Below are 16,575 nucleotides of genomic sequence, written 5' to 3' on the forward strand. Positions count from 1 at the left end.
ACAAATGCAAATGCATTGGTTTCAATTTGGCTATCTCTGGAAAGCAGGAATTTTTAGAGAGAACAACTATGTTTCAACAATGCACTGTTATGGATGTTAAATTCTACTTATCATTGTCTTTAAATGTTTGTTGTTTGCCTAGACTAGACAACTTGAGGTAAACTCCAGAAAAATTATCACAGTATTCCATGTATAGGCAATCTTCTCTGCTTGTGATTCTATGGGGATAATAATAAGACCCCATGGGCATACGATTATTTAAACAACTGGAAAACAGGATGGATCTCTAAATATGCGAACCATATCTTCCTTAAACCTCATCTGACAGCTACCAGAAACCCGCCCCTTTCAAAGACTTGGAGATGGAATTTACAGATATGCAACCAATAGAGAATTCATTTTCACGTATCACCCCATGAGTCCATCATTCCAGAGCTAAGAAGGCCAACTCAGAGTAACCTCAACCTGGCAAAGTGATCCAGATCCAGTCAACCCGCTTAAGCTGACCCTCAAAAAGATACTGGCCTCTGAGATTCCCCAGCCCTGTTCCAGCCACACCCCAGAAACTGGCTGGCCTGTGCACGGCAGAAGCCAGAGGAATCAAGCCCCTGGGCGTGAACCTAGCCCAGGGGTTTGGATGCAATTCTGCCAGCCCTTGCCTCTTACTGGTGTCATAGCCCTGATCTTACTTCTTACTGTTGGGCTGATAGAGACTGCACCAACAAGCTGGACATGGGACAAAAGATGCATGCTGGGTCTCACATACCTCCTCTGGATGAGAGGATTATTAAATATTGCCTGTATATTATGATAACCTCTCTCACCCTCACAACTGCCACTTACCCACTTTGCCCCCAGGATTGTTATATGACAATAAGGGGATCAAGGGCATTCAGCACCTTTACCTCCCTCCACATAGATTGCTACAAGGGAAAACACCCACTCTCTGTCAGTCACCTGGTACCCCAAGAACTAAGTATTGGACCATAGAGATAACCCAAAATATCAGGAACCCATGTCACAATAAGGGCCTCCAGAAAGGGAAGCGAGCTTGCTACACTTACCTTCCTCAATGGGGGAAATCTCAGATGGGGGAGGGGTGCAAGACAGGGCCCTTCAAAGGTTATAAAGGATACCCAGGACAGGGTAATAGAAGCCATAAAGGCGACCACTCCCCCAAAAGCCTACCAGGGTTTGAATCTTTCAGCCCTCAGTGAGATGCTTACCAATTCCCCACTCCAGCATTGGGCCAACACTACTCTACAAGTCCTCCATACAATAGATAATCACACCCAAACCTGCTGGATGTGCTTGCCCTTCAGCCAGAGGGCTTACTTAGCCACTCCTATCCCTTTGACCTTGGAAGCTCCTGAAAATCTCAAAACCAACACCTCTGTCTTAATTGGACCCCTGGCCACTGGGATCCATCTCACAAATGCCAACAATCTAATCTTTACAGCCCCTGAAGTTATGAATGGTACCTCTCTATGTGGAAGAAATATAACCTTAAAGAAGAATACAACCCTATGTTCAACCCCTGGGGTGTTCTATCTGTGTTCTAATTCGGCCTACCGATGCTTAGAGGCCAACTAGACTCAGATATGTTATTCTGTCTTCCAAACCCCAGAGATATCCGTATACACTGAAGATAAGTTCCTAACAGCCTTTAGCCCCAAGTCCCAGGCTAAACAGGGAATCCTGCTACCCATTCTGATAGGAGCAGGAATTGCAACAGGAATAGGAGCCGGAATAGGGGGCATAGGTTCATCCATAGGACTATACCATAGACTATCTCAAGAGCTTAAATGAAGACATGGAATGGGTGGCAGATTCTCTGGTAACCTTACAAAGCCAAATAAACTCTCTGGCGTCAATGACCCTCCAAAATAGGTGAGCCCTTGACCTCCTCACTTCAGAAAAAGGAGGGACTTGCATCTTTCTGGGGGAGGTATGTTGCTATTTTGTAAACCAGTCAGGAATAGTTACAACTACGGTTAAGGAACTCAAGAAAAGAATTCAATATAGACAACAGGAAAGTATCAATCAATGAAAAGGATGGGATCTCACAGATTGGGCATCCTGGCTTCCTGACCTGGTGGGGCCCCTCCTCTCCATAATTTTACTTGTATCCATCAGCCCCTGTATACTGAATGCTGTGGTATGTTTTATTGAAAACACTGTTGCTCACCAAACTACAGCACGTATCTTAGCCTTCTGAGAGTACCAACCTGTAAAACTGAAAGGTGATGCCTACTAAAAGTTTTTTTCTAAAAGGCATCAAAGGGGGGAATGTTGGAGAAGTGAATAAAGTATGCCAAAGATGGCTGATGGGGCTAAAATTGACTCTGGTCTCTGGCTTAGAGACCCCTCTGGGTTCTTCTTCCTTGGCTGAGCACGCGAAACCCCCCACAGATATGGAATCTGACAACTATAAATTACCCTCCCCACTTGCATTCGGTGCTCAGATCTTTCAAGAAATGGTCCCCTCTGAGCCGGCCGGTGTTAAATAAATCTCGGATCCACCATGATAGCCGAGTGCAGCTTGGTTTTTCTGCCAGCGTTCCAGCCTGGTTCCATAACAGCATCACTTTGATGGTTCTTGTCATGAGAATACTAACTGGATTTATTCTATTGGCACTGTAACCACTGTAAAAGTAGTAGTAGTATTTTTATCTTTCAGTCAAAACCTGTTTTGATCCAATTCCAAACAAGAAAACAAAGAACTTGAGAAAAGCAGAATAAATGAATTCTCAGTCCCAAAAACTAAGCCAGAAAAGAGGCAGGCAAAGAGATAAAGTAAATAAAAATGCTTTATAAGCATGTCTGACTCTTCCCAGGTTTTTATCTTCCTCTCCCCAACTTCTAAAACGTCTTGTTTGTAGACATTAAATAATCTTTCTTAAAGCTGCTAACCAAATACTTTATACATGAGCCACTAGAAGATCTATTTAGAATTGGTTAAAGTTCAAAGATGACTATATATGTACAACTGTTTTTTGTGCCCTGCCTGTATAGTTTGAGAAGGTAAACAAGTCAAAAATGAAAAATACACCCTGTGGCAACAAGCATGAATTTACATGCCGTATATAGGCACAATATCCAAAAGTTCATAAAAGATGAGGCTCAATTAGGGGCGCCTGGGTGGCTCAGTTGGTTAAGCCTCCGACTTCGCTCAGGTCATGATCTCACGGTCCGTGGGTTCGAGCCCTGCGTCGGGCTCTGGGCTGACGGCTCAGAGCCTGGAGCCTGTTTTGGATTCTGTGTCTCCCTCTTTCTCTGACCCTCCCCTATTCATGCTCTCTCTCTCTCTCTCTGTCTCAAAAATAAATAAATGTTAAAAAAAATTTAAAAAAAAAAGATGAGGCTCGATTAAAATATTCATGGAAATGTGCACTGTTGTTCAACATTTTAAAGTTAGGTGGTGTCTTACTACTTAACTACTGCCTTACAACTGGTCAGCAGAGATCGCTACCTGAACATAGTCCCAAATAAATATGACCTGTCTGATCCTGTAATTTATAAGTGTCCTTTCACCAATCTTTTCCTTAGCTTTCTCTTCCACTTTTTTTTTTGTCTGTGTTTCATAAAGAGTTATAAGGATCTACATAGTAAAGGCACATATGTCAGATACAAGGATTTTAGAAGTCAGGACGGAAAATCAATTGGGCAGATAAAAATGATTCTATAAAAAAAGACTGAATGGATTAATGCATACAATGTGCTAAAAACAATGTCTGATACACATTAAGTAATTCATGTTAGTTTTTGTTATTACTGATATTATTATTTCCATAGGTGAGGGAAGTGGTATTGGTGTATCGGTAATACTGGTGTATTTTGACTCAACTTTGAGTCAAAAAACTAGGTTCAAAATAATACATATATGATCACAAGCAAGTCATTTAAATTTTCTGGGCCTCACTCAGTGTCCTAATGTCCGAAAGAGTGACATTAGTACTTATGCTCATAAGTTACTAGGAGTATTAATGTGAAATATGATAATATATGTGAAAAGACTTTATAAATATAATAAGGATTTAATTCAATAAAATTTCTTGACTTTTCTCCCACTACTGTACTTCTCCCTTGAGTCTATCTAATCCCCATGGTTCCAACTATCCAGGCTGTGTCTGCTTTCTGAGGGTTCCCTGGTACGTCAAAACCATATTAAGATTTCTTTGCACTATTATTCTATTCTATTCTATTCTATTCTATTCTATTCTATTCTATTCTATTCTATTCTATTCTATTCTATTCTCTCACACACACATACCACAAAACTTACTGGATTTCAGATCGGTTTCTTTCTTTTTCTCCTAGAATCCTATGTATTGTATCTTAAATAGTTCCCTGGACCTAGACTAATTCCAAACCCTACCACTTCTTTTATAAAGTCATTATTCATTCTCCAAACTGTGTAGTTTTCAGCTCTTTAAGAAAGACTTAGCTTAGTCTACCCAGATCCTCAGCTCCATAGCCTTAGTTACATGTAGCTACCTGATTCATTTTGATGTTGCATATGTTGCTCAAAATGTGGGCTCTTGAGTCACATTCCTACAGATTCAATAGGTTTGCAGCATCCATGAATGATATTTTGAACAAGAATCCTGTGAGATTTCTGAAGCCAGTAGTCCCCTCAGTACACTGTGAAAAAACAATGAAATGTTTATAGAAAACTTAATATTGAGTCTTTCACCAGTCCCCTAGTTATATCTTTGCTCTTACTGTTGCCTTCTTTCCATCTCTAATTGTAACAGTAGGGTTGGCAGTGACACACGAGAAGAGTAGAAGGCTTGGGTATAGTTAATAAGTGGCAAAATAGGGATTTGAACCCAGAGCAACCTAATTTCACCACACTAGTGGATTTTCAGACTTGGTGTGACTTGGAATATAATTTAGGGAGTCTAGACATGGACTCAGGAATCTGCATTTAAAAAAGAACCAGTGCAAGTGGGCAGTCTGTAAATTATATGTGGGAAATGGTGAACTTTGCTTTTCACTGCTTGCTTGAGGTCCTATTTCTTTCCCTCTCCTCATATCCATGTCATCTTTTCAGAGGTATCCAACTACCTAGCAGGCCCAAGCATTAAAAAGATAAATTCACTGAACTCTTTCCTCTTTGCCTCATCCTTGCAAGCTCTGGGTTCTTAAAATTAAACTCCTTTAAACTTCCCAAAATATGAAAGCAACTATCTTTCTGTGACAGTTTGGTAGTGGTCTCAGCCAGACATACTATTTCCTGAACGCTTAAGCTCATAAATACATTTTTTCTTTGTTAAAGTTAAATATCATCGGGGCACCTGGGTGGCGCAGTCGGTTAAGCGTCCGACTTCAGCCAGGTCACGATCTCGCGGTCCGTGAGTTCAAGCCCCGCGTCAGGCTCTGGGCTGATGGCTCAGAGCCTGGAGCCTGTTTCCGATTCTGTGTCTCCCTCTCTCTCTGACCCTCCCCCGTTCATGCTCTGTCTCTCTCTGTCCCAAAAATAAATAAACGTTGAAAAAAAAATAAAGTTAAATATCATCATCATCATCATCATTGCCTTACATTTTAGCAAGTGCCCACTATGTGCTAGGTGGCATGGAGCATATCATATTCTCTCTTAATCTTCAAAAGAAAACTGTAAGGTTGATATTATTATCTTTATTTGTCAGAAGAAGAAATAGAGGCTTTGAGCGGGAAAAGTTAAGTAACCTTCTCAGTATAACCAACAGAATATGATAGTTTAAGCCACTACATGGGATTCAAACCCATGCAGTCAGAACCTAAACTCTGCGCTCTTAATTGCTCAACCCTATAGCTGGTGGAAACTCAGATATTTCATGACTACTTATAAGCTCATTATTGTCTACAATAACTGGCATAAGTCAAAGACACTGCCACAAAAATTTTAAAGGAAGGCAAAAGGACTTAGTTCAAAGCTAGAATTAAAATCCTTCATGATATTAGAACATGCTTGGTAAACCCCTATTACCAAGCTTATACACTCATGATCAAGTATTTGCATCCTGCAAGATCCAGAGAAGTTTAATGATTTTAGAGGGAGACAAAATTGAAAAAAAATGAGTAACTCCAGTTAAGTCACATATGAGAACTTTTAAATTTCTGTAAGGCCTATTGCTATGTTAAATATCATGCATCATCTCACAACAGAAGAAAGTTTTTTCCATGTTATAGGAAAAATATGCAATGGAGAACATTTTGTTGTAAAATAAGTTATAAAACAATGTAATCAACAATAGCATCTATTGGCTGTCTTTGGAAGCAAAATAATCAGAACATTGGAAGAAATAAATCATTAAAAGTTTAACAAGGAAAAGTTGCACTGAACTGTTCATAAATGTTCTTTATAAATTCATCAAAGATAACTAAAAAGAAAGTGAAGAAAACCATTTCCTCATGCATAATTCAGAATTGATTTTATATTATTCACTCCATTACTTTTAGCAAGTGAGCAAGTTAAAGGTATTTCTACTTTGGTATAACCTATTTATAATGGGAATCAACTTCCTCACACACAATTTGAGGAATTTATAAAGGGCCAATCAAGGGGCACCTGGATGGCTCAGTTGGTTGTTTCCAACTCTCGATTTCAGCTCAGGTTGTGGTCTTATGGTTCATGAGTTCAAGGCCCACATCCAGCTTTGTGCTGACAGCATGGAGCGTTCTTGGTATTCTCTTTCTCCCCCCCTCTCTGCCCTTCCGCTGTACTCTCTTTCTCAAAATAAACAAACTTAAAAAAAAGAAAAGGCCAATCAAGTGGCCACCTGTGTTTTTGTGACCTGTTTCTAAAGTCCTGTGAAAAATAGATTAGTCTGGATCATGGAAAGAGCCTAGGCAGTAGAGTTAAACATTAATAGTAAAGTCAATCAAAGATGAAATAATCTGTTGAATGATGGTCTAGAAACAGCACAAGTTTAACCAACAGGATATTAAAAAAAAAAAAAAAACAATACAGTATTTAAGACAGGCCTGCCAAATGAGGAAGTACAAAAGTAAACCACTGCTATAATTTCTGTGGAAATCAAGTTTACTAGTTAAAATTCACATTTTCTTTACCAACATTAATAGTAGCTGACTTTTGTCCTTCTTATTAGAATAATGCTAAAGTAAAATCCAGGGTATGGATCCTGGCTCTGCAAATTTACTGGCTATAAGACCTCAACCAAGTTACCCAAATACTTTGAGACTTGGTTTTCTTATATGTAAAATGGGCATACTATACCTATTTCACAGCGATGTAAGGACTATATGAGAGAAGAATGTGAAGTGCCTGACTTTGAACTTGGTACCTCCAAAACACTCAATAAATAGAAAGTCTTTCCACAACCATTTCCTCATTTTCTTCTACACATTCTTCAAACTCAACCCAAAGTTCTACCTTTCCTAGAATATATTTCAGGCACATTGTTTTTCCTTATAGTATCTGAATTCTTATAGCAGTGGTTTCTGATCTGTGGTCGAGATCACTGTGAGGAGGGAAAAACAGAGTTGTTACTGTAAATGATTTACAAAGCTCTAAGTACAGGAAGCATTTTCTAGAGACTGAAAGAATATGTCTTGCACTGAAACATTTGACTATGTTTTCCTATATATATATATATATAGAGAGAGAGAGAGAGAGAGAGAGAGAGAGAGAGAGAGACTTATATAACTTAAAATACAAATTCATTTCAAAGCGCTACCAAATTCATGGTAGCTTTTGTTATTATTTACTTTCTTAATCAATGGATAATAAAAATTCAACTACTATTATGGTTTATTTCCATATTTATATTCTGAAAAGCTGTATCCCACTATTACAAGTGGCTCTATAGATGTATGATGCTCTCCAGTTGTTTACAGCAGACCTGGACTAGGGTGAAAGTGAGGCACTCACCTATAGTAAAATTTTAAGGGACTCCAAATATCTTAATAATCAATATAAATAATATTTTAAATAAATTTGTAAAATAAAAATTAATGCAAAAAAATATGATGAAAAAAATCAAAATTTTAAATAGACACGATCCAACAAGGCCTTAAGGTCAAGTAAGTTAGGTATGTCAAGCCAGCTAGGTAAAGTAAGTTAGGTTAAGTTAAGTGCAGGGTCAGATGCTGGTTCATAAACATATTAAGAATTTGATCCTGGGAGCGCTTGGGTGGCTCAGTTAAGCGTCTGACTTTGGCTCAGGTCATGATCTTGCGGTTTGTGGGTTCAAGCCCCGCATTGGGCTCTGTGTTGACAGCTCAGAGCCTGGAGCCTGCTTAGATTCTGTGTCTCCCTCTCTCTCTGCCCCTCAAACTCAGTCTCTCTTTCTCTCTCAAAAATAAACATTTAAAAAAAAAAAAGAATTTGATCCTGCATGTCTAAGGAAAAAGGAAATACCGTATCATTTTTTCACAATATGAAAAGTGTTTTATAAAGTGTTCAGCTAAATGTTTGAAAGGGCAAGCTAACCTATGCCTTGAGTGATTTCACAAAAACTGCTGTCTTAGCATGCAAAAACCAGAGCAAGCACAGAAGAGAGAATGAGAAGAGAAAGATATGGGTATGCATTTGAAAATCTGAATTTAGTGGGGTGCCTGGGTGGCTCAGTCGGTTAAGTGTTAGACTTTGGCAGGTCATGATCTCATAGTACGTGGGTTTGAGTCCCACATTGGGCTCTGTGCTGACAGTTTGGAGCCTCAGGCCTGCTTCAGATTCTGTGCCTCCCTCTCTCTCTTTGCCCCTACTCTGCTTGTGCTCTGCCTCTGTCTGTCTCTCTCTCTCTCAATATAAGTAAATAAAAAATTTTTAATAAAAAGGAATAAAAAAGTCGAATTTAGTAATAAGAAAAAAGTTCTGGGTGAGTATCAATTAAGCAATACAAATCTTGATGTTCAAGAAGGCTTACAGATAGCCTATTATTTTCCAAAGGGAAGGCAAATCATCTTTATCATCATTATCATCACTACTCTTTATTGAATACTTACTGTATGCCAAGCATTCCACTGAGAGCTTCTTGTTTAGTCATCATAATGATCCTGTGATGTATGTGTAGACCTATTACCTTCATTTTATAAAGTGAGTTTCAGAGAGGAACTTGTATACAATGCTATACCTAGTAAAGGATTTTATAAACAACATGAATTTATCCAAATATATCTGTAATAATAATAATAACAAAAGCAATAATATCAAATAACATCAAACAGTTATTGCTTTAAGCACTGTACTAACTATATTATCTTATTTAAACTTTAGAATAGCCAAGTAAGGTAGGTATTATTATCTCTGACTTACTGAGGCTTAGAAGTGTGCATGTGTGTGTGTGTGTGTGTGTGTGTGTGTGTGTGTGTGTGTCTATTTGAAGCAAATTTCTAATCACAAGATGGAGCCATTCCTGACCGGGGTGCCATGTCAGGAAACTAAAATTGAGATAACTTTTGTGTTCCTATACATGTTCCACTTGGCCAGAAACACAGTATATCCAGTCAGCCAATCCCAAAATGCCAGGCCAACTCTGGGCCTTCTCACCCCAAACAAGTTTGACTATGTGGCCCCAACCAACTAGATATTTTCTATTTTTCTCTTCCTTGTTCTTTATTCTTTATCCTATAAAAGCTTCCTGCCTCTCTTCGTGCCCATTTTGCAGTTCTCTAAATGGAGACTGTCTGCTTCATGAAGTGTTAAGTAAAGTTTGTTTGTATTACCTAAATTGTTTAATCATTTTTAAAATACACACATATATACATATATGAATATACATATATATTTACCATTTACTATATGACAGGTATTATGCTAACTACCACACACATTATTTCATTTAATTACATTTGTTAATGTCCAGAGAATATTGCTACTGCAGCCTTGTACCCAAAGCTGACACTTTTTCAACTGGGGTCTTCTAACAGCTTGGCATTATTGTTTATGTGGCTGAGTTTCATATAAGGCTCACTTATGAAAACGAATAAACATTACAAAACCAAGACCAAAGAAGACTCTTGGAATTTAAATGTAATATATTCACATTTTAATCTCAAAACAAACTACCTAGCATGCTTGTGTGTTTTTTCTGACAACTATGTGTTATTTTTCTACACTAATAATCAATTTTCCTATTATATGACATCAAATGAGTGTCCAAAATACAATTCTGACACTACCTGTAGTTAGATTAGATACCACAAATTGGAGGGTTCAGTCTCAGGACTGCCCTCAATTCAGATGCCAGCCACTTATTTCTACGAGTGGGAATCCCAGGAAGCCCATACTTCCAACTACAAATTCAAGGGTTCCCACAACTATCCCTGCTCAAGATCACTAGAACAATTCACAGAACTTAGGAAAGTTCTAGGGAAAAAAAAACCTCTTACCATTAGTTTATTGTAAAGGATAGAAATGAGCAGCCAGATAAAAAGGTACATAGAGTGAGGTTTGGAAGAATGCCAAGTGCAAGAATTTTGTCCCTATTGAATTCGTGCATCAGCAATTCTCCTGGAATGTGAATATATTCACCAACTCAGAAGTTCCCCAAACCCTGTCATTTTGAAGATTTTATGAACATTTCAGTATATAGGCATGATTGATTAAATCACTGGCTACTAGTGATTGAACTCAATCTCTGGCCCATCTCCACTCCCTAGGGGTGGGAATGAAACTTCCAACTCTCTAATCATTTGATTGTTTCTTCTGTAGCTCAGCTCTCATTCTGAAGATATGTTGAGGTCTTGCCCTGCCAAGAGCCACCATATTAGCATAAAATTAGGTGTGGTCATTATAAATAACAAAAAGCACTCTTATCATTCAGGAAACTCCAAGGATTTAGGAGTTCTGTGTCAGGAACAAAGGATTATATATATATATATATATATATATATATATATATGCACACACACGTACATATATATATACATATATATATATGTATATCTATACATACACATATATATGTTATACCACAATGGAATTCTAAAATTTAAATGACAAGTCATTGTGAAAACTGTTAGCACATTAATTTTGCACAAATTGAAATTGATCATTCTGTTTTGAACTTAACTACACTTAACTTTTCAGCAAAAATTTGACAAGCTCATCACAAAATTGATGATATAATCCCCATTTAATAGCACTTTAGTTAAACTAATAACTGCTAGCAGTTGGTAAGAGTTAGGAATCCTCCTTCTAATCAGCTATAGCAAAAAGTCAACTGTTTTGTAGCAGAGGACAAAAATCCCATAAAATAGTTTACTACTTTATTTAGATCCCTAGTTTAAATGGAAATGATTAAAAAAAGAAAATGTCCAAAACTATAACCTAATTTTTCTATTCTCAAAATGACAACAGATACTGATAGCTTCAAAAGCTAATAATTTATACAAAATGAAATTCAATTTTCTTCATTTAAAGCCTAATGTCACAGAGTTAGGCATGATGAGTATTCACTTGACTGCAAATTTACAAATAGAACTTCATCTGCAAATCCATATTTTTAGGTATATGTCTGGTGAAATGTGTCATTCTTGTCAACAGAAAACTATTTTCCTAAAAGAGTAAGAGTGGACAACACTTATATTCACAGGCTTCTACTAAAATTATATTTAAACTTATTTCTATGTGAAAATGTTTCAAGAGCAACCCACTATAGTTTTTCTGGCTTTTTTTTTTTTCTGTGGAGCCACAGACTACCAACTAGTGAATGTATCAGCCTTCAATATGTCAACACATTGTTCTCAGGAGCACTGACCTGGGAGTCAGTTGACTTGGAATCTAGTTCCTGAGCTGTAGCTCTTTATATATATATAATGAGGTATTTTAAATAGCTAATTTCCAAGGAAGCTTCCTACTCTGTCATGCTGTTGTTTAATGAAGTCTTCCACTTTAACAGACAGAAAAGCCAGATAGAATAAGTGATGTGCAATTCTCTCTGAATCTTTATCTCCTCTAGAAAAGTAAGTTGGAAAAATAAGTTTTTCCTGAAGAGTGTTACATAAAGAAGTATACCTTCTAGTGACCACTCTTTCAACAGAATAGTTCTCTACTTAGTTTACAGGGATGAAATTATTGATGTTAGAAGTACAAACAGCTAAAACTCTGCAACCTACTGTGACCTAATTCGGAACTCCAAGAGATCAATAATCTCATTTGGGGGAAAGTAACTATAGAATATGCCTAGCATATTTTTGATCTTAAGGCAAGTGAGAGAAACCCAGCTTTCATCCCATTTGGCTCAGATTCAAGCTGAAATACAGGAATCCACTGGCGTATCTTCATGTCTAAGAGTCAGGGCCGCACATTACAGAGATGAAAGTACTCAGGGTTTTTATGTTGAAAATAGTACTGCCAAGGGCGCTTGGATGGCTCAGTCAGTTAAGCGTCTGACTTCGGCTCAGGTCATGATCTTGTGGTTCACGAGTTCGAGCCCCACATCGGGCTCTGTGCTGACGGCGCAGAGCCTGGAGCCTGCTTCGGATTCTGTGTCTCCCTCTCTCTCTGCCCCTCCCCCACTCATGCTGTGTCTCTCTCTGTCTCTCAAAAATAAAAAAATGTTAAAAAAAATTAAGAAAACAGTACTGCCAACTCAGGTCATGATCCCACGGTTTGTGAGTTCAAGCCCAGCATTCGGCTCTGTACTAACAGCTCAGAGCCTGGAACCAGCTTGGGATTCTGTGTTTCCCTCTCTCTCTGCCCCTCCCCCACTCATATGCCATCTCTGTCTCTGTCTCTCTCTCTCACTCTCTCTCTCTCAAAAGTAAATAAACAAAAAAAGAAAATAGTACGGCCAATATTATCACCACTTTAAACTTGTAGAGGATTTTAGAGTTTATAAAGTTTACCATAGTGTTCTCAAGGCTCTATTTAACCTATCTTGTGACTTGTATCCTAATTTTATCTCAAATTACTCAATTTGCTCTATCCACACCAGGGATTGCCTGTATTTTCAAATATGCCAAACTAATTTACTCTTCTAGGTCTTTGCAGTTGCTATTATTCTTCCTGAAATGTTTTTTTCTTGTATGTCATCTACCTGGTTCTTCCTTCTTTCCTTTCGGACTATACAATTATCATCTCAATAGTGGGACCTTCCCTGACCACACTACCTGAAGTAAGTCTCTTGTTATGCTCTTAAACTAAACCCTGACCTCTTCCTTCATGGCACTTATCACAAGTTGTAATTACATATTTCTTTATGTGTTTACCTCTTTAGTATATTTATTTTCCATTAGATGTAAGCTTAATGAAAGCAAAAGCTTTATCAATCTTGTTCATTGCTGAATGCCCAGGGCCTAGCACAGAGCCAAGCACATAGAAAATGCTCAAAGTATAATGAATGAATATACATTCACTCATTCTTTATAACAACCTCTGGAATAGGAAGAGCAACTACTGGTATACTCATTTTCTAGTTGAGGTCACTCAGGTTCACAGAAATGAAATGATCTATAACATAGCTATGAATGGTGGAACTAAAACTCAACCTCTGAATTTCCTACTCAAAATCCAATGTACTTTCTACTACACCACATGTCTAGTAACTCCCTAATTACTAGTAATGCCATATCATTTAGTCATTGGCACCTCCTCCATAGCTTCTGGAAATGAATTCTAGGCACAAGAGATGAATATGCATTACAGACTTCCTTAAAAAAGAGTTACCCAATTGTCTATGTTCTTTTCAAAAGAGTACCTCCATTTCATCCAACCACTCAGGACTCCCAAATTTTAATAATAGCGTATCTTAAAATCTCTAAGTCCAAAATGTAATTTATAAGCTATAGCTCATGTGTCATACTAATGTCATTTTGTTGAAAAAATAGAATTATATATTCAAATAATATGAACAAAGTAAAGTGGATTGACTATGTACCATAGTTTAAAATGGACTGTTCTTCTTGTAAACACATTAATAATAATTACTACTAGGCGAGTCTATACATATTTATGGGCAATCCCTGTAATCATGTTTTCTAGAGCCCTAGTATCTAAAATTGCCTGCTTGATAAAATATACAAAAGAATGAAGCCACCCTCTGTCAGTTTATTTTGTAATGATTTCTGTAAATTAGAGAGTGCAGAAATCCAAAAAAATGAGTGAAGTATGTTATCCTGTGAGTTAACATTACAGACATTAGTTCACCATTTATTGTACTAAGCCCACTCTTGGCTTAGGCTATTTAACAGCATGTACAGCTTACCAAAACTGAAAAAAACAATGACAATTTATTTTCAATTACATTATTTAAAGAGTATTTGTAATTTAAAAGTTATTATTTCTTAAAGCTTAAATAGCAAATGAATTTATTGTGCCTTTAAGACTTAACCAAAGACAGCAAGTAAGAAAATAAGTCATTTGTAAAGCAAAAGTAAAAACTGATTTTCTTTATGCTAGAAAGCTATCAAAAGTTCCATTTGATAGTTTGTTCAAGAATTTTTGTGCATTCTTCACATACACTCAAGCCCCAAGGGTTTTGCAAGAAATTAGGCAGGTTCTCTATTCTGAAGTAAATCTAGCAGAGTAAGGGCATATGGTAGTGGGAAATGTAAAGAACAAAACATTTTGGTTGTTTTTAAGTAGAAAAATAAAATGGAACTCTTAAATGAGAGATTAATTAATTGCTTTAGCAATGGCTTTAGTAATCGCCTTCAGATCACAATAAAATGTGGCAGTTTTAAATTCAAAACTGAAAAATTTGCATGTTTTTAACTGATTTGGGGTCTAGCAAGCGATTATTCAACATTTGGCATTTGGCACTCCATTTTTCACAATGATACCATTGTTGTGAAAAGCCCAAAGCATTTATTTCAGGTACAATTTTACAAGTTTCCTCATGATAGGCTTAAGGGATCTGTAATACAGGCAATGTTAAATCCAACTTTACCTAAGAAAAATAAAAGTAGTGACAGAATCAAGTGAACTGGCTGAGAATATATGATTTATCAAGGGAAGAGCAGGGAATTCTATTAGTTTCCTACTGTCACAATAACAAATTATTACAAATTTAGTGGCTTCGATCAACACAGATTTATTCACTTACAGCTCTGGAGGTGACAGTTAGAAAATAGTCTAATGGGGCTTAAATCAAATGGTGGCAGGGCCAGTTACTTCTGAGAGCTCTAGATGGAATTTCGTTTTCCTAGCCTCTTCTAGTTTCTAGAGGCTACCTGCACTTCTTGGTTTGTGACCCCTTCCTTGCATCACTCCAACCTCTTATTCCCATCATTATATGTCCTAAACACCCTTCTGTCATCAAATCTTCCTTTGTCTCCTTCTTATTAGACCCTTGCAATTACATTTAGGGCCAACCTGATAATCTAAAATAATCTCCCCATCTCAAAATCATTAATTTAATCATACCAGCAAAGTCCCTTTTGCCATATAAGGTAATATTAACAGGTCCTGGAGATTAGGAACTGGATATCTTTGGGAGCTAGAGTTCAGCCTATATCAGAATAAAATTGAATCCAAGCACATTCATGCTTCATCTACTAAACCAAGGATGACTTGCCCATGGCTGTATGGCTGCCATGAGTTCTTATTGGTTTTCTGTGTGACTCTGGGATTTTGGCAAAATAAATAACTCTCTCTCTCTCTCTCTCTCTCTCTCTCTCTCTCTCTGTCTCTCTCTGTCTCTCTCATTTACACATTGTTAAAACAGATTATCAATGTTCTAATTTAAAATGACAATTTTCTTTAAATGAACATAGGATAAAAATAAAAATATAGATAAAGTATTTGAGTCAATTTTTAACACAGCATAACATTTTCATAGTAAAAAACCATATTGTTAAGTTCTACCTTTAAGATGGTCAGGAGTAGACCAAGATGTAGAGTAAAAGCCAGGCCTACATACCAACATTTGAAAAAGATGGCTGGTCAATAGCACTGCTAAGAATTTACCCAAGGGATACAGGAGTGCTGATGCATAGGGGCACTTGTACCCCAATGTTTATAGCAGCACCTTCAACAATAGCCAAATTATGGAAAGAGCCTAAATTGTCCATCAACTGATGAATGGATACAGAAATTGTGCTTTATATACACAATGGAGTAGTAGTACGTGGCAATCAGAAAGAATGAAATATGGCCTTTTGTAGCAACGTGGATGGAACTGGAGAGTGTTATGCTAAGTGAAATAAGTCATACAGAGAAGGACAGATACCATATGTATTCACTCTTATGTGGATCCTGAGAAACTTAACAGAAGACCATGGGGGAGGGGAAAAAAAGAGGTTAGAGAGGGAGGGAGCCAAAACATAAGAGACTCTTAAAAACTGAGAACAAACTGAGGGTTGATGGGGGGTGGGAGGGAGAGGTGGTGGGTGATGGGTATTGAAGAGGGCACCTGTTGGGATGAGCACTGGGTATTGTATGCAAACGAATTTAACAATAAATTTCATATTTAAAAAAATAATAAAAAGAAAGAAAGAAAGAAAGAAAGAAAGAAAAAGAAAAAGAAAAAGATGGCTGGTAATTACCTAGTGAGTTCAAGTATAGCAAATGAAAAAAATCTAGATAAATTAGATAATTCCTTATCCCTACGTCACCCCATCCTACCCCCAAAACATTTTTACCTCTATAGATAAAAAATTTTTGGAGACTGCATCTGAATTATG

At 37.3% G+C, this 16,575-nt stretch overlaps 1 protein-coding gene across 2 annotated transcripts in view; it reads right to left on the minus strand.

The window, feature by feature from the left end:
• SH3BGRL (SH3 domain binding glutamate rich protein like) overlaps positions 1-16,575 on the minus strand; it is an 80,267-nt gene that overhangs the window by 45,202 nt on the left and 18,490 nt on the right. The window contains exon 1 of one of the 2 annotated variants that reach the window (XM_040467918.1): positions 4,498-4,521. The exons of the other annotated variant lie outside the window; for it this stretch is intronic. Within the exon in view, the coding sequence (XP_040323852.1) occupies positions 4,498-4,506 (9 nt within the window). The 5' untranslated portion in view covers positions 4,507-4,521. Of the gene's footprint in view, positions 1-4,497; positions 4,522-16,575 lie in introns of those variants that run through there. 2 annotated transcript variants of the gene reach the window in all.

Source organism: Herpailurus yagouaroundi, unplaced genomic scaffold, assembly GCF_014898765.1.
Source record: "Herpailurus yagouaroundi ecotype Mexico unplaced genomic scaffold, PumYag 67623, whole genome shotgun sequence".
NCBI lineage: Eukaryota > Metazoa > Chordata > Mammalia > Carnivora > Felidae > Herpailurus > Herpailurus yagouaroundi.